At 45.4% G+C, this 20904-nt stretch overlaps 5 protein-coding genes across 5 annotated transcripts; 1 reads left to right on the top strand and 4 right to left on the bottom strand.

The window, feature by feature from the left end:
* Positions 1–55: 55 nt before the first annotated feature.
* Positions 56–4808, bottom strand: IL334_001181 (uncharacterized protein; the record flags this gene model as incomplete). The annotated part of the gene is made up of 10 exons (XM_062932939.1): positions 56–135; positions 208–307; positions 395–524; positions 593–669; positions 732–794; positions 848–940; positions 1000–2454; positions 2507–4369; positions 4431–4486; positions 4535–4808. The coding sequence occupies 10 exons, from the start codon at positions 4806–4808 to the stop codon at positions 56–58; spliced, it is 4191 nt and encodes a 1396-aa protein (XP_062788990.1).
* Positions 4809–6013: 1205 nt separating this feature from the next.
* On the top strand, positions 6014–10417 carry IL334_001180 (uncharacterized protein; the record flags this gene model as incomplete). Its single annotated transcript, XM_062932938.1, has 19 exons — positions 6014–6278; positions 6337–6550; positions 6610–6641; positions 6699–6816; positions 6864–6901; positions 6959–7008; positions 7070–7447; positions 7511–8261; positions 8319–8502; positions 8563–8644; positions 8706–8801; positions 8854–8943; positions 9006–9108; positions 9174–9406; positions 9479–9519; positions 9583–9600; positions 9675–9828; positions 9902–10183; positions 10241–10417. 19 exons carry the CDS (start codon positions 6014–6016, stop codon positions 10415–10417), a joined length of 3306 nt encoding a protein of 1101 aa, XP_062788989.1.
* A 332-nt stretch (positions 10418–10749) lies between these two features.
* IL334_001179 (uncharacterized protein) lies at positions 10750–13079 on the bottom strand (the record flags this gene model as incomplete). Its single annotated transcript, XM_062932937.1, has 6 exons — positions 10750–11893; positions 11969–12090; positions 12146–12200; positions 12270–12399; positions 12505–12684; positions 12770–13079. 6 exons carry the CDS (start codon positions 13077–13079, stop codon positions 10750–10752), a joined length of 1941 nt encoding a protein of 646 aa, XP_062788988.1.
* A 995-nt stretch (positions 13080–14074) lies between these two features.
* IL334_001178 (uncharacterized protein) lies at positions 14075–18296 on the bottom strand (the record flags this gene model as incomplete). Its single annotated transcript, XM_062932936.1, has 17 exons — positions 14075–14402; positions 14465–14608; positions 14689–14862; positions 14939–15242; positions 15350–15598; positions 15660–15775; positions 15834–15967; positions 16029–16175; positions 16228–16320; positions 16401–16510; positions 16573–16641; positions 16694–16823; positions 16889–17056; positions 17123–17426; positions 17489–17568; positions 17640–17807; positions 18060–18296. The coding sequence occupies 17 exons, from the start codon at positions 18294–18296 to the stop codon at positions 14075–14077; spliced, it is 2955 nt and encodes a 984-aa protein (XP_062788987.1).
* A 472-nt stretch (positions 18297–18768) lies between these two features.
* IL334_001177 (uncharacterized protein) lies at positions 18769–20579 on the bottom strand (the record flags this gene model as incomplete). Its single annotated transcript, XM_062932935.1, has 4 exons — positions 18769–18811; positions 18877–20269; positions 20347–20511; positions 20567–20579. 4 exons carry the CDS (start codon positions 20577–20579, stop codon positions 18769–18771), a joined length of 1614 nt encoding a protein of 537 aa, XP_062788986.1.
* Positions 20580–20904: the final 325 nt, after the last annotated feature.

The raw sequence follows: 20904 nt of genomic DNA, 5'->3' as shown, positions 1-20904 counted from the left end.
GTCGTTATCTTACAAATATGAATTAGCATGTGAGTTGATGCAGTCCGACTCCTGATTATATCTTCCCGCTCAACCAATTTGGTCTTTCCACATTCGAGCTGAATCTCTCAGACCCCTGTCTCGGTTCCAGCATGACTGCATTAGAGTGAAACAAACGATCAGTGACTCATCCATTTGAGCAGAGGATGGGTTTCGGTAGTGACATACGAGATTTCCTGTACAGCGCATCAACTGATCCACTTCCTCTTTCGGTCAATACACGTCTTAAGAAAGTTTGTACAGCTTCCAATTCATGGAAGTTGAATGGCTAATATTCATCCGACACGAAACGATCAGCATATGACTTGGATGAAAAGGGATTTGACGGGAAGATATGGCTTTTGAAAAATCTCACTTCTTGGTACCGCTTGAAATCAATTGCTATCCTTCCAAGTTTGTTAAACTTGTCTTGGTTGATCAAGGTAATCTCTGGCTCGAGTACAGATGGACGAGTACTAGGATTACCATCAGAGGTGAACGTGATGCTGTTGATGATCCGAATACCATTAGTAAAGCTCTGGGCATACGCCAACGTCCAGAATTCCGAACTTACTCGGTTAAGATTAGACCGAGGAAAGGAAGACAAGGTGAAGGTGCTTCTCGTAATCTCGCTCGATAAGCAGCGTGATTCTTCCATTTTTTAACCTTCATCAGCTACATCCGTCATGCGCCCATCTGGTTGTACAACTTACCTTTGTGTGCTCAATAACGCCACGAAGTTTTTCGATAGTAGTTTTGTATTTTGATGGAAGAGCCTATGTATTGTTTCAGTAAAAATCAATGTATTTGGAATTCGGGTTAAACTCACATCCCAAGTTCTTTTTAGCCTGAGAATAGTACTACTGTTCAATCCAGCTAAGACAGCAAACATGGTCGAAAAGTTGTTCATCATCAGGCATTTCTACGGATGTTGAACGTCAGCTGAGTAATTACATTCTCAAATTTGAATTGACCACCTACATCTGCCAATTTGATGAAGAACTTGATCAAACTCGCTCGTTTCTTAGCATCTGTTTCGTTGAGGATACTATCGGCCACCCAACCTGTAATCTGATTCGACACAGTACTCAAAGCCTTCAACTCTGGTATTGTCTTTTTACCCGTTTGTAGCAGATATTCAGGCACAACAGCACAAAACATCTTACTTTCCATTATAGTGAATTGACGAGCCAATTCAAGTGTGTCGAATTCAGTGATATTGACGTTACTTCCAGTGGCGCTCGCTTTTTGGAGTAATGAATGTAGGTTCTTGCTAATGACCGGAGTTGGGGGAAGACCACCTGAGATCACAGGAGGGTGCAACATTCCCGATTGACTGATGCTTCTCATTCGATCCATGGACACGGGTCGATTGAAACTTGACCGATTGGAGACAGCCGACATTGGGCCGTTTGAACGACGTTTGACAGCTTCGAGTAATCTTGGACCCATAGCAGGTAGCGTCACAGATACTACATCCTTGGCAAAGGCCTCTAAAGTGTCGAGAACCACATCGTCCGTTTCATCTCTCCAATGTTGATCGAGCCATGATTTTAAGAAATTGTATATCCTTAATCGTACAGGTACAACCTTCCGCTCGATCCAAAGTGCCCTTTCCTTTTCGCCAAAAACCATAGCAGCCGGCGGATGAAGGTCGTATCGTTGCATGATGGCATCTAACAACTGCGTGGGAGATGTAAACAGTCGAAAAGTATAGAAGAATGTGGCATTGAACGTTGGATCGACTGGTCCATCATGAGGTGTCATTTTTTCCACTAGGACCGGGAGGGAGGCGCCGACCATGGCTCCATCTGGGTTGAAGGTTATCTCCTGAGGGTCGTAATCGTGAGCTACGACCCAGAAACGAACGTCGGCATTGGCGGAAGGTGCAGGAGCAGTAACACTTCTGACAGGGGCTGCTGGACGAAGGAGGGTTGCTGGTCTCAGTGCGTTCTCTGAGTTCAGGGAGAGAGTGTCAGTAGCTTGCGAGATATCTTGTAGAGTATCCGAGATTTCGACTTTCAAGGTTGCGAAAGTCGGGACATCGTGTGTAGGTGGTGTTTGAGTAATTGTGGAGTCATATTCAATCGGATCGGAAGATCGGACAGACGTGGCCGCAGTCGAGGCAGATGAGACCTGCGAACTGGCTGAAGTGTACGTGGAAAGCCTAGATGAAGCAGAAATTGTTCCTCGAGAGGCACGCCGTTGTGGTGGCAAACGGATATCGTAGTCTGCTGTGTATTTGTCGAGATCTGCTGAACGTGATGGAGATCGATGTTTCATGCGGGGGGGAGCAGGAGAGGTTAAACTTGAGGAACGACTTCGGGGGCCCAAGGGAGTTGATCCAGCCAAAGCCCGAAGGAGGTCATTGGAAGGCCCACGAGATGCTGGCAACGGGCCAGGTGAGGTATGATTGTGCTGTAGGGTTGGCCGAACCTAAGCAGGGGATGAGTTCGTGTTTATATCATACGAAAGGAAGCTTACTTACAGGGAAAGCAACGGGGGCACCGAGAATGTGCTGTGCCATGGGACGCATGGTAAGATCTTCGTCTTTGTTGTAATCCTGGACGACCTCTTGGTCTTCTTCTTCCTCTGTTTCCTCATGTTCGTCTTCTTCCATAGGGGCTTGCACCATGGTGCCATCTTGTTGGTATCGTCGCTGCAAAGTGCTCAGACTGGTCGCTTTTCTATGCAGACCAGAAAGTGTGTGTACACCTCGAGCACCTACTGGCTTCTCACGCATAACAAGAGGCGCTTCATGAGCTGGAGCGGGTCGAGGAGTCGATTGTCTTCCTGCTATATCACTCTGTCGGGGAGTGGCATGAAGATGGATGTTGTCGTCTTCAGGCAAACATTGCTTGACCAGTCTTACACATTCTGTTCCAGCACGAAGTGTACCGGTCGCGGCTTGAAGTAGACGAGCTTTCTCAGCGTCGTAGCTTTCCTCGCCAAATTCAGAGAAAGGGGCATTGGCCACCACCTCTGCACTCTCTACCAACTTCGATGCCACTTCGTATAATTGATCTTTAGCTATCCGTAGATTTTCGATCTCCCTTGGCCGTCTATGGCGAACACCAATATTCCTTCCGACCGCTTCAACGATGGTCAATAGCTCCCTGACGCTGTCGATGGTCTCACGAGTCATTTCAATGAGATGTGCATGACTCGAGGGGTGCGAATTGATACTGTGAGAATGTATATGTCCGATGAAAGCAGCGATGATGGAAAGGAGGGCATCCTCGGCGTGGCCAATAGCCTCATGTACATCAGTCACGGACCCAAGCTGACGATTATTGACAATTACTTCAGGTGTGGGGACCGGCGTAGTATCTTCCCAGGGGATATGTGCATCGCCAGAAGAAGCGACACTGAGAATACTATCCATACTGCCTTGTACGCGTCTCTCGTGAAGTGATTTTGTGGTAATGGGAGAAGAGCGATCAGAAGCTTGCGAGAATGTCGCTGATAGAGGCGTGATGGTATCAGATGGGGACCGTTTCCTCCCTGATTGAGAGCTTGAAGAAGTAATGACGGTCGCAGAAGGCAGTGGAGGAGGAGGACTGCCAGCTCGTCTTCTAGCTGCCCTTAGATCACCAATACTTGCCGCTCGAACACGGAAAGTCTCTTGTAGCCGAGTGTTTTCTTTTGTCATAACGTTGATCCGTGATCTGCCTATTGTCGACTGACTAGCATCGTCTGTGGATGAGGAAATTGTAGATTGATCATCGGATGCTGCGCTACCCTCTGTGATCATATCCTGAGAGGCCTCCATAAGTGTCACTGATACGCCGCATTCATTCGCAAGGTGTAGAAACCGCTTGACACTTGCAAATACTCCACGAGCGGCTCTTGCTAATGCTTCTAATTCTTTCGCGTCATCCACTCCTTCTACATCTTCAACTCCTCCAGCAGTCTTCGCACATCCGACCAATTTAGATAGTTCAACCAAAACAATCTTTCTCTCCCTAGCTAAAACAGGCCAAGTAACCAGTGTGGCAGACTCTTTGCTCAGACAGTCAGTCTGCATGAGTGCAGCTCGGATGGAGGATATAACGCAAGCTGTTGAAGGCTGAATATGGGGTTTACGATGAGAGTGAATTGCAGATTCCAGTAAGGAGAGGGATTGCACGATGGGATGCATGAGGATTTGGAAGTTGGCGCCGAAAGATGCAGGTTCACGATGAGTAGTTGGTGAAGTGACGTGGTTAGAGGCTGATGTCGATGTGGAGACTCTGGAATAGTGTGAAGCTGTGGAAGTTTGCCTGGAATGGCTAATTCCTGCTCGAGAAGTGGTAGGGCTGTCTGCTGATGTAGGATTTGTGGAAGTCGACTCGGCGCGTCGATGAGCGGACTAGTCGTAGGATCAGCCAAAAGCCAACATAGGTGAGCTAGAAGCGAAGAATTGAGCTCACCGCATCCCAACCCATCTCTCGAACATAATTACTGGGGAACCAACCTCTTCTTAGGCCTTTTATAGTCGATTCCTCGCCTTCTTTTGCCCATCTTGAGGTTCCACTTATCTCCCCATCCCACCAGCCTGTGGCGTCTCTCACATGTACTCTGATTATCTCCCCTGATTTAAAGCTGAGATACATGTTGGAACTATTGGATGATGTAGAAGCCAGGAGAGAAGGATCGAAATCATGAATTGCTTGTACATGGGTAGGCTGTCGAATCGAATGTGAAGGGGATAATGGGGTTGGAGGGGACTGAACATGATGAGTAGATGGTCCTGCGTCCGATGAGGAATGATAAGACGAGTTTGATGGTATGGTTTTATGTTGCGACATGCTGCTGAATTCAAGATATACACGATGAACGGTTTATCACGAATTGGATGATGTTGAATGATCCTACTTTGCGATATTGTTTTCGCCTTTTGGGATCTGACTTTTCTGCCTTTTTCTTCACGCTACTGGGAGCTCCTTGTACTATCCATATCAACCAGCTTTCTGCAAGGATGTCTGATACAGCTGTGACAACGTCGCTTGCTTCTGCGTGTAATTGCGAACATGTCAATTGATTGTCATGCGACGGCGATAGGTAATATACGACAGTAGCGGGAAAGTTTGACTCACCACGATGCTAGAGAAGTTTATGTCCGAGAGACTGACTCATCAAAAACGATAGCATGAGAAAACTTGAAGAGCGATGGTATTGTATGAGATGCACAATCGAATGAGAACACTGAGTGTAAGAGACTCATTTGTTTTTGTGTGAACGCCTTGGTCGCGTCACAGATTGTGATATCCCACACCTAAATTGGCATCTCTCGCGTTTGCTTTTCCTCGCCCAGCTCAAAAATGTTTGATTTGATTTCAACTGCTTCTCTGACCGATACATCCGGTGGTCCTTGTACAAATCACCCTATGCACGGAAACCTTCTCTGCATCGCACTTTGCACAGGCTAAGAAGATGAATGCACCATTTTTGCTCACCGGTCATTGGTCAAAGTCTGCTGCGTCTCGAGAACAAACAATCGATGCACATGAATCACACACCTACGGATGCGAAGGCATCTCGTGCCCTCTTGTGCCGTTGGATTTTACTCCCACGAGCGTCATCCGGATTGGATTAGTAGTCCCTCTGCTATCATCTTCCACGGTCTGCCAAACAAAGCATAGTGTTCACCAGCGTGGATAGACATGTCAATTGTGCTTTCACATCTACTGTAATGAACACCAGATTTTCTAATAATCAGTCAGTCAAGAGAAGAATCCTAATGACTGTATACAAAAGAATTCTAATCAATTGGTGCCGGCGGCCGAAACCGCCGTGACATATATCTCGGTTAATGGGAATTGACGAGTGTCAGGCACGGATGTACGTTTCTGTCGGCAACAAAATGAAAACAAAACATCAACAGTAGTCATAACAAACTCTGTGAGATGGCAAAAATTCCTTGGTGAGACATTGGGTAACGCAAGCCCCAGTCTAGAGTTGGTTATATATCTTCTATACACTATATGGGTGTGAGAGTGCATCTCATTTCACCATGTCACAATCACCTGGAACCAATACCGGATCGCTGTCAATGAGCGACACAACAGCCGGTAATCAAAATCCTGCTCATAGCAAGATGTCTTCATCAGATCCTGCTCACTCCAAAGAACCTCCTGCCTTTGTAGCCAAAATGGAAAAAATATTACACATCCCAGCCTGGTTCACACCTTCCCTGACCGACAGAAGACAATGGAAGAACTTCACAAGATGCATGCTTGCGACTTTCGGCTCGTTGGTAGTTATGCTTGTCCAGAATTGTAAGCTCATTGAGAACCGAGAGGTGGGAAGCAGCTGATTGGAAGAATCTGAAAACAGCTCTCAATAAGCTAGGTCAAGCTGCTTTCTTCGGGCTTATCATGAGTCAAATGCTACCGCCTTCTATGGCTCTGAGCATATACCTGTTTGCTCTGATTACGTTGATAGTCGGTTTATGCTTTGGCTGGGCTTGGGGCGTAGCTGCTATGGCTGCTGCTCTCAAAGCAAGAGATCAAGTTCTATACCAAGAGCAAGTGCAAAGGGAATCCGCTGGGTGAGCACAAAGATATATTGATCATGACGCACGGATTCCCTCTGCTGACAACCATACAGATACGACACGACTGCCAATATCGATGCTCAATGTAAGGGCTGATTGGATTACGCTCCTGAGAGAATTTGCTAATGATACAACTGTTCAGTCCAAGGGTCGATCTTCCGTGGAGCTTTCCTTGATCCTGGATCGACAGCAGTGTACGGAGTTTTCCTTTTCTTCGGTTGTTACTTTTTAGGTTTCATCAGAGCGACGAAGCCAAGATTGTGAGTTTTTGTGATGTCCCTAAGAAAATCAGCTAATGATCCTGTAGGACTCTAGGTTGTATCTTTGGTACGATCATCATGGATTGTGAGCTTAAGCGGTTTACTGATTCAAGCAGTTTGAGATATTGATCAAAGTTTACAGTGATGTGTTCCTTTGGACCTCTTTTTCCTATCGCACAATATACTTTGGCTGTAAGCTTTACTTTTATTTTGCTCATGGGAAAGTCGACTTGTGCTGATGAAAGATATCCAGAAACAACTACTCATACCCGCTTCGACGTTTATAGCCATAGCTATAGCTTCAATCTTTCTGATATTCCCTCAAACTCTGAATCACATCATGCTTGACGCAGTGGCGTCCAAAATGCTTGCTCCGATTATCCAGATTCTTAAAATTCAAGATCAAGTAGTGAATGCAGATCCCAAAGATATGGAGAAATGGCACGAACTTGCTGCGAAGCAGTACGCATTGCGACAAGGTCATATAGCTGTCGTCACAGCTTTAGAAGGACAGACTGCTTTACTAGCATTAGAGATCTCGAGAGGGCAAATTGGCTCTGGAGATCTACAGAAGATCTTTGGTAAAGTCAAGAACCTGGGTCTTAGGGCATATGCTTTGGCCAGCTTCTCCGTACGTTGCGTCATGTCCGTATGATGTCAAAATTTAAGGTACACTGACGATGTCATTTTTCAGATTATTGTCGACGAACAGCATGAATCTTTGAAGAAAATGACGGAAGATTCTTCATCACACGCCAATGTTCGAGCCAAATCTCACTATGACAAGGTCATGAGTCATGCGGATGACTCTCACAGCCTCACGGGACTTTTGCCAATCTTAGCTGAATCTACTGCCAACCTAAGACATACCAGCACAAGAGCCTTGGACGATATATCTGAATGGCTATTGTTGATAAACCATACAAGGTGGAAGAAGAAGCCATCTAATGCTCCTCCTATATCTCAAAGAGAAGACAATCTGAACTCCATCAAAAAGTCTTTACAGGAATTTAGGGAGAGTAAGCATTTCGCAATGCTTGACTCTTACAAAGATAGCTTCGATCTTACAACCGGTCAATTGAAACCTCATCTTTCAGAGTCATATCGATTCAATTCCAGAGATCTATTCAGATGTTTCGTCTTGACTTCTAGTCTGATCGCTTTCACCATTGACCTCGTTGACGTCCTCGAACTGTTACTACAAATTGAGAGGGCAAATCTCAAGAGTAAAATCCAACTCCCCAAGGCTTTTACGAAGAACGCCGTGAAGTCTGCGAATCAAAAAGCCGGCGGAAATCCACTTGATATGGGTAACGACGATGCATCAAGTCTGGACGTACACGAGAGAGTCGAAGAGGATGAGCACGATGATGAGAGGAGTGAAACTAGCACAGCTGTTGATAAGAAAGAGAAGCCTAAAAAGGAGAAGAAAGTTAAAGCTCATGGTGAATTATTGACAACATACCCACCTCGAACATCTCATACTGATATCACCCTTTTAGCCAAAAACCCAGATGCAGAAGACCCACGAAATGCTTTCCAAAACTTTGGAAGATTGATTTATCAGCTTTGGCAAGGAGCAACGGGAGCTTCAGGTCTTTTCGCATTGAAGTATGCATTGGTGTCTATTGCTCTATGGATACCGGCTGTTTGCCCTTCATCGGCTTATTTCACGTATACCAACCGGTGAGTGTGCTTCACAGTGAAACGGGCAATAGAAGGCTCTCTCGCTAATATTCGCAACAGTGGGTTATGGGCATTGATCATGGCTCAGACAGGCTTGGGTGTCTTTACGGGAGAGCAGATCTTGACATTTATTTTGCGAATGGTAAGTTTTAGATGTCCGCGATATTGCATAACGGATCTGCGCTGATTTATACGGTGATAAGGGTGGAACTTGCGTTGGCCTTGTATTGGGTATGATAGTTTGGTATATTGGCGCAGGGACAGGCCCAGGCAATCCTTATGGAATAGCAGCCGCAACTGTAAGAGTGTATCTCCTTTCGGAAGGCGAGCGGTTGATTGACAAATCTGTAGATGGTGTTCATTGCACCCGGCTTATTCATTCGTATTGCTGTTCCAATGGAGAAAGCGGCTTTCTTCATCATGGCCAACGTTACCCTCATGGTGAGATATAAACACTTCTCTCAGTTTCAGTTGAATAGCGCTTACTCCACACTCGTGGACAGTTCGTGGTTGGTTATTCATGGGTAGATGAACACGTCTATCAAACTGCCAATCAAGGTGCAGGAGCCGGATTGGCAGGTAGAAGAGCCCTGCTGGTCATTATTGGTGAGGTGGGCCATTTTACTCAACATAGGGAGCATCATTACTCACGAGTTGTGACTGTTCATTAGGTTTCACTGCAGCGTTTATCATCATGCTATTCCCACGCCCCGTTTCTGCGCGATATCTCTTCCGACGTAGACTGGCTAAGAACATGGCGGACATTGGCGATCTATACGGAAAAGTAGTGACGGGTATTGAAGGAGAACTAGATTCCGAAGTGGACACCCTTGGTGCGGCGGAGGAGAATAAGATAGCTGAAATAAGAAGAGAAAGATACAAAGGTGGTTTCATGAAGGTTCTCGTGAGTAACATACGTATTCGCGACAAGAATGGCAAATGTGGCGATAGCTAAACGGAATTGTCGTGATATTAGGGAAGAATATTGGGTATGCAACCTCAACTGCAATTCGCCAGGTAAGTGTTTTCGCTCCCTTCCTAGATTCGAGAATTCCACTAACGATGGAGCTCGACTATCAGTATCGAGCCTGGTCTTCGGTATGTTCTCAAGTTTTCGCTTCGACTGTTCTTTTCCGCCATTCTAATGACTGTTGAATGTGATATGTCTACAGAGGTCCGTGGCCGAAAAAGAAGTACGAAGCTTTGTTCAAAGCTCAAGGACAAGTCCTATCCACCTTGGCATTATTATCTAATTCCTACTCAAGGATGGATGTGAGGTGGTGTAGACGATTAGCAAGTAGATCAGAATTGATGCATCCCGCTTTCGTGAGTATAGTCATCCGTCTTTCATTTCCACCACACGAGCAAAGTGGCGAACGAGTTCTCACATGATGAATAGATCGCCGATTGCATATCCTTATTTTCGATTCTGGAACAATCACTACGTACAGGTCAACCGTTACCTCCTATGATACCTATTTTTGAACGATTGGCAATACATCGGTGCGCTATGGGTGCTATAGCTCTCAACAAGTCAAATGGAGCCGATGAAGGTAAGATGTCTGAGAAGACAGAGTCAACTGCATCAGAGGGCGAGGATCTCACGTTAGAGAGAGCGGAATTGGCCACCAGAGATGCCGAGAGAGTATTGAGAGGTACGATCACTTGGCAAACCATTCATGTAAGTTTCAGATCAGCTTCTTCTTGATTTGACAAAGCTGAAATTGGTCGTATGCAGGACGAACAGATAGCACTTTTCGCTACGGCGAATATAGCACTAGTACACATTGCCGTTGGGTTGAATGACATATTCAATATCGTGAAGAGTTTGGTGGGAGAAAGGGATTTGCAAGGACTGGATAGAGCGTCAGAGCGGTGGGCTAGAGGAGAGCTGGCGATATCCAATAGGGTTTAGTGTATTGAGCGACATCTCGCCAATATGTCGGCAATAATGTGTTTTTTTTGGTTCCAAAGTGTTTTCACCTACTGGCTCAGTAAAAGGTTTATAATATGTATATTAAAACTTAGTTCCATTGCTGCCAGCACACACAATTTTATCTATCAGTGAACTTGTCCTGGTATTGTATTATTGCATAATGCGATAAACCAAGCTGTTTGCTGGCTAAGCCCATCCTAAGAATACAATGCCCTAAGTTTCCAGATCTACTTACAACTACACACAGTATATGTTAAATTCAAGATAACGATGATATAATATCAACAATGATCATTTCCCAATTTTAACCCCTATTCTTTCAGTTCTTCAACAAGTTGATCTTCCGACTGTTTCTCCCTATTCTCCAAAATACTGACCCTATTTAAGCCTGATACTGTTGTGAGATCCGCTGAGGATGGTCTACCTAATAACGCGGCACCGCTTTCACCTCTACTCCTACCATAATCTCGTTTCCAATTGACTATAGCATCTCCTAAATCTTCCGAAGTTGGTCTTCCTGATGATGTCGCACCAGAATCACCTCTTGATCTCGTGTAGTCTCTTCTCCAACTTCCCCCACCCAGCTCTAGGGCACCATCATCAACCGGTCTACCTAATAGAGCCGCCCTTGAATCACCTCTCATTCTACCGTAATCGGGTCTTCTAGCACCTTTTGACACAGCATAAGCGTCTGCCTCATCCGCTATCTCCCTTCCGCCTCTCCCACGGGGAGTCTCGAAGGACGCTGGTTTGGGTGTAGACGATTCGCCCCTTTTAGGCGGTGTGGGTGGGTATGTAGGCGGTAGATCATGATTCGTTGCGTTTGAAGCAGTGAGATTATCCGAATCCACAAGGTAAGGGGTATTTCTTCCACTTGGAGCTGGTGATGGTGACAGTGAATTGCTTGAGAATCCAGGTGGGACTTCTAAGGCAGGTGTGAACACAGGTGGGAGGTTATCGAAGATACCAGAAGTTGATCCATGATCATCAATTCTGATGGCTGGTGTTTTGCCACTTCTTTCATTGTTGAAACTTAACCCTGCATTGGTAGATTGTTCATACTCCATTTCTTTGACCCATTCTCTTAGTTCATCCTCGTTCATATGTCCAGGCATTGACCAACTTCTGGTGGGTGTCCTGAAGCCACTTCCACCTTCATCAATATCCATTGTACTGCCTCGAGTGAAAAGCCAAGGTCTTCTAGCATGTAAATTGGATGATCCAGCTTTTTCATCAACAAACTCTGACATCGTCATTGATAAATCAGGTTCTATCACTGTTGGGAGTACGAGGGCTGTGTTCCGTTTCATGACGATCCTCATTTGGTAGTAGATGTACAAAGCAGCAATTACTGTACCTATGAGTGTTAAAACTGTGGTGATGATGGATATGATGGTATTTTTCCGTGATTGAGTTCCGAAGGCTTTACCAAGATACACAATTGTGAATTGCTTGCTGTAATCATTCCGTCGAACGACCCATGTTCAGCTCCTATGCGTCAACCTGCGAATACGGGATGAGCCAACTCACGGCAATGTCAGAAAGGCAGCTGCTAGGTACATCCAGAAATTGGCACCGGCACTCGCACTAACAGCTGTTGTTATGTGTCCCGGAACAGCACTGAATCGTAGAATTAATGTAAACATAAAGCTCTACAGCACACATTAGCTGAACCATGCCTTGTATCCATGATGGCGGATAGCTCACCTTCTCTCGGATCAATTGGGTCAAAGAAGCGTATAGCTTATTCTTCTTCTCAAATCTATGTTTTATCGGGAATGTCAGCGCACAGTAGTGAGCGGATTCCCCATTCAGGATGACCAGAACTCACTTCTGAGCTCGACCTTGACAAAACCACTTAAAAGCTATCCACGTAGCGATCTCTCCCAAAAAAGTTCCCGCAGCGAGGATGGCAAATCCAATCCATAATCCATACACCAGACCACATAATATTCCGACGACTAAGACACATAGGAAGTAGCCATTAGTACTGTAATACCGATGCTCAAAGGCTGAGTAGTGCCATCATCAAGCATTGGGATCCACACAACAAGGAAACCACGTACTCTCATGTCCGACCAGGGGAGGAAAGGAAACGACAATCAATATCGCAAGAGGTATCAGCCATCCCCCAGGCCATGCTCTTATAGTTCTTGTTACAGGTTCACAGAATTTGACCACGCTCTCGTGTTTCGCCGTTAGCAGCGCAGTGAGGATTATAGCTATCACAAGAATCGCATACCACTCTATTTGGATTCGGATATAAAGCAAGCATCAGCGAGGCACAATCTTGAAACGCACGGACACAGATACTGGGAATCATGAACTCACTATACATGTGTCGTCTCAACGCCTTTCTCAAAGCTTCTCTATAATCGATATCCTTCATGTATATCCTACACGATGCGTAATCCTCCTTAAAGAGTTGCAGCACACTTTGCCTGCTCGTGTCTACAGAACTTGCTCTGTTATCCCCAATTGACGGTGAATTCGGACGCGATCCATCTGCCCCTAGATCATCTGTCCGTGAATGGGAAGAATGAGAAGGTGGTGGTGACCCACTTAGATGCGGTGGATTTGTTGAGGAGATTCGAGGTGGCCGGCGTAGACGATGAAGATGCGATGACAGTGGAAGACGCATCTGAAACGCGTCACAGAGGGGAAGGGGGAAGGGGAGAAAGGGGGCAGTCCAAGCTGTCTTTCAGTTTAGAGAAGTACCTGATGTGTCTCTGTTGTGGATTCGATAATCTGATTGAGCTCCTGCTTACTGTCGGAACTTGTCTGAAACCTTTTTGCTGAAGTGTGCTTAACGCTGTTCGAGTGAGCTTGTCTCGGACCGACTGTTCCTGTCCAAATGGTAACCCGATCTACAGGTAAATTCTCCTCGCGTTGTCCGGTCGTCGTGCCCTAGTGGAATCGTCGATGTTGATTTATGCAGTCTGAGAAGAAGATGATGATTACGATGGACAGAAGTATCGTTGCGGATTGGATGTGGTCTTCATCAGATTGAGACAGGAATGCTGATACGAGTATGTATCAAAAGCAGTGTTGATGTTTACTCCCCCTAATGCACCGCTCAAATGATTTTTCCGGGACATGGGCCCGATAGCTAGCGTACCACAGGACATTCCTAATTGGGATCAGGATAAATACTTAGTTTGGACCCTGAGATTAGGTTTTTGTCAATCGAGATCTAATAGGATATTCCTCCTTTTTGTAATAAAGCTAATCCTGCGCGTCACAATCACATGCATTCTCTTGGCATTGCCCCATTTCATTCCACTTCGCAACGACCGGTGTGACAGGGCTAAAGAGACTGTATATGTCTGGTATCTCTGTAAAATTAGTCCTGCTGGTAAGATACATTTCGGGATAGCACTGGATTGCATTCAAGGTAAGAAGCTGAACGTCATACGAATTCACTTGTATTCTCGAATGACATTATTCCAAAAACATACTAAGCACCTATGCTAGAAGAAAGTATAATGTAAATGCAGTAAAATCATCATCATGTAATCCATCATTCATTCATCTTGCAACCTTCGATGGGTTTATACAAAGTTCACTCTATTGATAGGACAACGTTCATGATCAGCTGTAAACACCCGAATCGGCATGAAATGGAGGCAATCTGACTTACCCATTTTGAGAAGCAAATTGTACGAAACCATTGACTACATCTTTTTCCACTGTCGTAGCTTGAGCAATCAAAGGAGGTAATACACCAGGTTTTTCGGCGCTTCTTCGACCCAGTTCCTTGGCCGCGTACTCTTTAGTATCGCCAACACCAGCAGTGTAATCTTTTGCAACCTTTTCACTAGCACCAAGCTTAGAGAACGAGCTTTGAAATCCTGCTTCTTCAGGATCAAGTTCCGTCAAATCCCCATCGGCAGCATTGGATTGAGCATACGTCAAATCTTGAGGAAGAGTGAAAAGATCAAGCAAAGCAAGGAAAATTGGGACCCTAAAATCGTGTTTCATCAGCCAAGGAGATCCACGAGATGTGAATGGTATGTGTGTACACACCAGTACTGCTTGGAAGGCTCTTCTATCAATCTGTTACTCCTGGTCAACATCTTTGTTAAGCCAACTTCAATCAATTTTCTATTTCGCGTGGTGACCTTTTGAGTGTTGGAGAGAATGACACCGGTTAAGAGATTACCGAACAGTCTGTGATTGGCAAAAGGGTCAGCCATGTAATGGGATATTTGTCTCTCATGCTAAAGCCAGCCAGTCGAAGGTCTACTTACCCAGGTTGCACGCTATCCAGGACAGTAACCAAAAAGTCTGGCCCCACAGTATCGACGTTAGCCACGAAAGCGAAGAAGTATACGAAACACTGGTTAAATTGGGGTGATGGTTTTTGCTGTAATCGGGTAAGGAGGAGAACGAAGACTGTGTTGGAGAAAGGTTGCATGACGTCGCTGTGGGGGATAAAAAGGTCAGTCTGCTTGGTTTTGCCATACAGGACGATTTCAAAGAAACGAGGAGGTAACTCACATTGGTACATATTCGTATAAAGCTTGCAGTAATTCGAAAGCGTATACATCGTTGATCTTACTTCCAACTAATCGTTGGAATATACCCAATAAACCCTGCACTTGTCCGGCTGCAACGATTGAAGGGGCACCTCTTTGCAGACAGGCTTTCCAGATTCGTACGAGAGCAGGAATATTTCCTCTTTGCTCCCACAATTGTGCATTGAGCAGAGGGCCTGTCAGAGCTTGATATGATTCAGGAAGGGATGTGGGAGGATGAAGCTCAAGGAGTTGAGCAAGGATTTGGAATATATATGGAATGAATTCTGAGCAAGTGAATATGGTTAGCCGAGGGATCTATCGCGCCTATGCCCACACAAACACAAGGTGGTGCAAGTGATCTCAGTCTGATTAGAAGGAACGGGTTGCTCACCAGCGACGTCATTTTGCAAGATGTGCTGTGCAGGGCCGAAGAGTGCTCCTTCAAATGTAGCAAGAGCAGCAGGTTGACCGTCGCATACAAATCGTATCAATGCAGATACTGCCTCGAAACAGTACTGGTTGAATTTGGGGTTTGAAGGATTCTTGCTGATCTCGCCCATGATGTTGACCAACCGGTTTAAGATAGGCTCATGAGACGGTACAAGGGATTGTTTGGCAGTAATAATCACTCGCATGGCACCTGTATGATGTAAATGATATAAGCAAGGCTACATGTCCGCTTCCAGAACATGAACACATACATTTCATGAGGTAATCGTTTTCGGCAATTTTCTCGGGTGTTCCTCCCTTCTCGATTGTCGTGAATAGCGCCATGAGAATATTCTCAGCGAAAGGTCGGACATCGGCTTGAGTGAACCTGTGGATCTTGCTTAGCTTTACAACTTCTCTCGCACATATCAAACAAAGAAACTCACAAGGCTTGTCTTTCGACTTTGATGAACAAGACTCGCTCAATGGTGATAGCGGCATAGGAAGAGATGACATAGTTATCGGAGTTCAGGTGTTGGACGAGAAGTGGGAGAACCGAGACGAGTTGGTCTTTAGTAAGCTGAAACCGATGGAAAGTCGGGTCAGTTGTTGTCGAGTCTCAGAATAGAAAGGTGACTTACTTGGTTCCTGAAGGTGTGCAAAAACTTAATGGCATCAACTGTGAGAATAGGATGTACAGATCCGGGAGCAGCTTGGAGATCGGAGAAGACATTTTGACCGAAGAAGTCAACAACATCGACTAGGACATTTGTTGAGGTGACACCGAGCTGTTTGGAATGTCAACGAATTCGGGTCCAGCGAAACTTGGAGGGAACTCACCTGTTGGGTTGATCCTCTCGATGCAATAGATGTCAGAAGATATATAGCTGTATCTTTGCTCTTCCAGTTCTCCGTTGTATTGTTGGCATATTCCTGTTGCAGTATGTCGATAATCGAAATGATGAGCACGCTTTGCTGTGCATTGACCTTCGACAGGGTTCTTTCTAGCTCACCTGAAGCAGAGCATTTATGTAGCCTTTGATGATATCAGTGACTTCCTTCTCAAATAGCTCCATCAAGGCACGAGTAAATTCGGTAGCAGCTTGTCGTCGTGTATCGCTCTCTGTCACAGTTGTCGGAATCAGCTCATGAGACAGAACGTGTAAGCCCGGGAGAGTAACGTACCTGTTGATGGCTCCAGATCCCTTCTTATGTACTCCATAGGATCGTCTTCAAACATCTCCTCTTCGTGCTCTGTAAACAATATCAGACTGGCGCTCATAGTGATGAATCAACAGTTACTCACGTCTGATAGCCATATTAGGCAATATAATCTTTTCACAGAAGGCATTGAGAGTTTCGGGAGCTGAGAACATAGCCTTATGGTTACCCATCTTCACTACCACTGACAAGAATCTCAAAGCTCGGGAAACAAGCTGGCCATGGTCGACCGCAATCAGTTCATACATCGTGAAGAGCGCCAGGCAGCACGGGTACTCACGACATCGTCTCTGGTACCAGCTCCAATACGAGTCAACATGTTCCAGACACCGTCCACAAATGTTCCCAGTTGCGTGAACACGTCCGAGTACTTCTGTGCAAAAAGCTCCGCAATTTCGCAAATGGACGCTCTTATCTTTTGCAGAGGTCCTGGTGCCTCGTCATCCTCCTGCCAAGCGTCAAAGTATTAGCCAGTCCATTAAGATCCAGACTCAGAGTGGATCCGGCAACTCACGTCACCCTTAAGTTCGTCCCTTTCCCAGTCCAGGTATTTTCTCAACCAACCCATGAACTCATCCATATGATCCTCGAAGAAAGGTGGTAGGTCCTGACTTGATAAATCGTGGAAAAGCTGTACCAAGAGAATCAGTGTTTGAGAAAGAAGTTGGAGTGATGAATTTGCAGGTAAGGAAGCTGGGTTGGGGGATTGCAGGAGTTGATCGACATGTTGGAATAATTGATAGTAGGGTTCACAGAATCTAGAAAGGACGAAATTGATCTCTGAATATAGTTCATTCGTTCGGAATTGTGATCTCCATCTATTCAAATCATCAGGATCAGCTAAAATCGCATCGAAGAGGAACGTCGGTGAGTAGCTCACCTTTTGAAGATGGAGTGAGCAGTGGCTAAGACACCATTGTTGATCACAAAGTTATCAGGAGTCAGAGAGTTGATGAGTTCCTGCGATTGGCATCAGCACAGGACATACCCGGGTATCATACATTTCATGTTGATTATCAAACTACACTTACATCGCATAGTCCCTCCCATTCATTTGGGAAGTCCAACGTTGCGATATGACTCAGTCCCTCACCAATTTGACTTTGTATCCTTGCTGTCTTTGCGGTTCCAAGAGCTATCATTATCGGTACGAGCTGTGACTTGATCGTTGTTTTGTCTGCAGGAGATATTTGGGTTTCCTACACATTTTACATGATCGCTATATCAGCTCATGCAATCGCCACCTGTGCGTCTCCCTTTGACCTTATCGAAAACCGAAAAGCAATAGGGTGGTGCTATCACGCCTCATTCCGTAAACATTGTCCACTTTGATGACTGCCTACGTCGGCATAATGCCTGTAGAGTCAAGCTTCTCCTCAAAAAACTTGCGACCCATTCCTCCATGAATGGGCAGTAATTCGACAAAAGGACAAGATCAGGAATAAACTTACCTCCTCTCCGGACCACAGTCTCTTTACTGCATTCTTGAAGTACACACCACCAGCTTGTCTCACCACTGGATCCACCGAGTCGGCCTTTGCTAATTCCAAAACAAGCAAAAGAAACCCTTGTTGAGCTTCAGCTTGTCGTAGTGACTCTTCTGCCGAACGTCGAGCATGAGCGTCAGAAGATACGGTTGCGGATAGGTAAGAAGAGAGGGCTGAGAGCGTTTCGGAAGTAGCTTGCATCTTCACTATATACCCTTTGATGGCGAAACGAGTGAGAGTAGAAGATGTTTTCAGAGGAGGAAGATTGAAAGACTGTGATCTCAAAAGAAACAAGAGGTAAGTAAAATCAAATGGTTATTTTTTGGAGTGGACTTAGTTCTCGACGCGTACTATCACAAGGGAAAGACGGAGCAACTTAAATCAGTGTTCCACTTAAGGCCCATCATCTCCCGTTTGAACATCTATTTTATGCATTTCGTTACAACTAACCTACTACTACTATATAAGAACCGCATATACAGCTAAAACAAGTCAAGATAGAGAGGGTGATGTATTGATCAGAGCACCACGATACATCTATAACAGGAAAGAAGAGAAAGAAAAGCAACACAGGAACGTAAGCCTGCCATGTTTTTGTTTTTTTTTGGTTCGAAATTGACGATCAATATTGATACAAGATTGGGGAGGGTGATTGAGAACGAAATAGAAACCATTAATCCAGGAATACATCTGCATTGCCTCTTTGCACGCAAAACCTGAAGACGTTGACATCGAATCAGTAAGAAAAATCAAAGATCAGATGTCAGACAGCTGTACCCACCTCCTATAGTCCATCTTCGGCTGATGAGGATATTTCGGTAAACCATACTGACTGGTTCTGCCCGCTACACTACCATCCATGAATGTCATCTTCGAGTCAGAGACCATACTAGCACCATCATCGTAGACTGTAGCATTTCCACCTCCCACTACACTAGGAGTCTGATACGACTGAAGCTGATACGGCCTTTCGAGACCTTGCATTGACACTGCCCTTCGGCGACCGGAGTAAGACATGCCATCATGTAAGTGAACGCCTAAAGCGCCTCCTCCCATCATTGGTGGAGGAGAAGGTGCGCGACTCTGGTAAGAGGAAGAATACGAATAATCGCTTGGTGGAGGAGGAGGAAGATGTGATCCAGATCGATGACGATGATGACCGTGTCTGTGTCCGTGTCCATGTCCATGTCCATTACCATTACCATTACCATGTGCGGGTTCAAGGTGAGTGTGATTATGATTGTGATGATTCCCACCAGAATTATGACGGTGTATTTGTGGTCTCTCAACTTCAAACCCTACACCAGAGTGTCTCCTATGTTTGTTAACTGCAGGTTGATGAGTATCTTCAATATCGGCTGGAATGAAAGAATGCATTCTTCTCCTCTTGTCTTCGTCCGGACCAGGTGAGGCTCTATGTCTTCTTGGGAGATCAGCATCTGAAGGAGAAAGTGGCGATCTTCCAATCGAATTTGCCACTCCTCCTCCTCCTCCTCCGGCGAATGCTGAAGGCGCTGCTAAAGGCGAAGGTGAAATGGGTGAGTGAAAATGACCTGCGGGCGGTAAAGAAGGTGATCGGTTGTGATTAGTCGAATGAGAATGAGATTCATGATGGTTTCCACTAATCGACCTCGATCGATGTGTATGTCCTTGGTGTTGTGTTTGATGCTGTTGTTGTTGTGACTCTTGAGGAGATGGTGAATCAGAAATCGAAGAAACTGAACCACATCTTGATCTAGGTATATGATTGTGATTTCTAGGCATGGCGTAATAGCTTGTATCACTTTTCGAATCATCGAAATCATCATGGTGTTTATGATGATGAGATTTAGGAGCTATCATTGATTCTGGTGGCAATGGACCTCGTCTTGGAGCGGGTAACGAGTTTGCTTGCCATCCATCACTTTGGACTACGGAAAGTGGCGCATGAACATGGTGATGTTGCTGATGATGAGCAGAAATAGGATGAGAAACTTGATGGTCATATCCATATGTTGAGTTTGGTTGTGCATGTACCCCATTTCCACCACCATACATCGATCCTCCGCCATATACCGATCCACCACCGCCACCATAGACTGATCCACCTCCTCGTGGGTCAATCATCACTGTTGGTCGAAGTTGAGGCGCTGTATAACCTGCTTCAGGTAAAGCGGCAACCGCTCGATGAGGATCTACATCACATTCCGTTAGGTCTTACTACTCTGGACAGATGTCATCGAAGATAACATAACAAATGGAGTATGCTCACCTGCAATTGCTCCAGCAGTGGGTGGTATGATAGCTGATGCAGCGACTGAAGCGGGTCCAGGACCACCAATCGAGCTAGCTCCAGAGGGGATTCCTTGACCTTCTGTTCGAGCGAAGGCTGGAGTATAAGGTAATCGCTGACTAGCAGCAAACGGAGGCGGTGTTACTGCTTGTATATTAGCCTTTATTTTCAGAAAGATGTTGTGAAGAGGAAAGCATACCTTCCAAGGGCATGATGAAGGTCTTTTATACCTGGTGTATCAAGACGAAAAAGTAACTTGCAAATCAAACTGGTGATAGCAATGATGGTGTGATCAATTTACACTGGTTGCTTTTAGACAGTCGAAATGATGTATTTTTCGAGTAAGAAAGGGGGGGTACAGGGTCGTGATTCAAGCCTCAACGATTGAATACCATCAAAACAGCATGAGGTGTGGAGCTGTAACGTTGAATGGTAATAATCAAAGGATATCTCCTCCAAGACGTGGGAGTCTCCTTTGTTATGACGTATCATGCCTTGATCATCACCATGTATGTGTATGTGGGACGAGCACTACAT

Source organism: Kwoniella shivajii, chromosome 1 (genome assembly GCF_035658355.1).
Source record: "Kwoniella shivajii chromosome 1, complete sequence".
Lineage (NCBI taxonomy): Eukaryota > Fungi > Basidiomycota > Tremellomycetes > Tremellales > Cryptococcaceae > Kwoniella > Kwoniella shivajii.
Note: the sequence above shows the minus strand (reverse complement) of the source record. Positions and strands in the feature narration are given on the sequence as shown.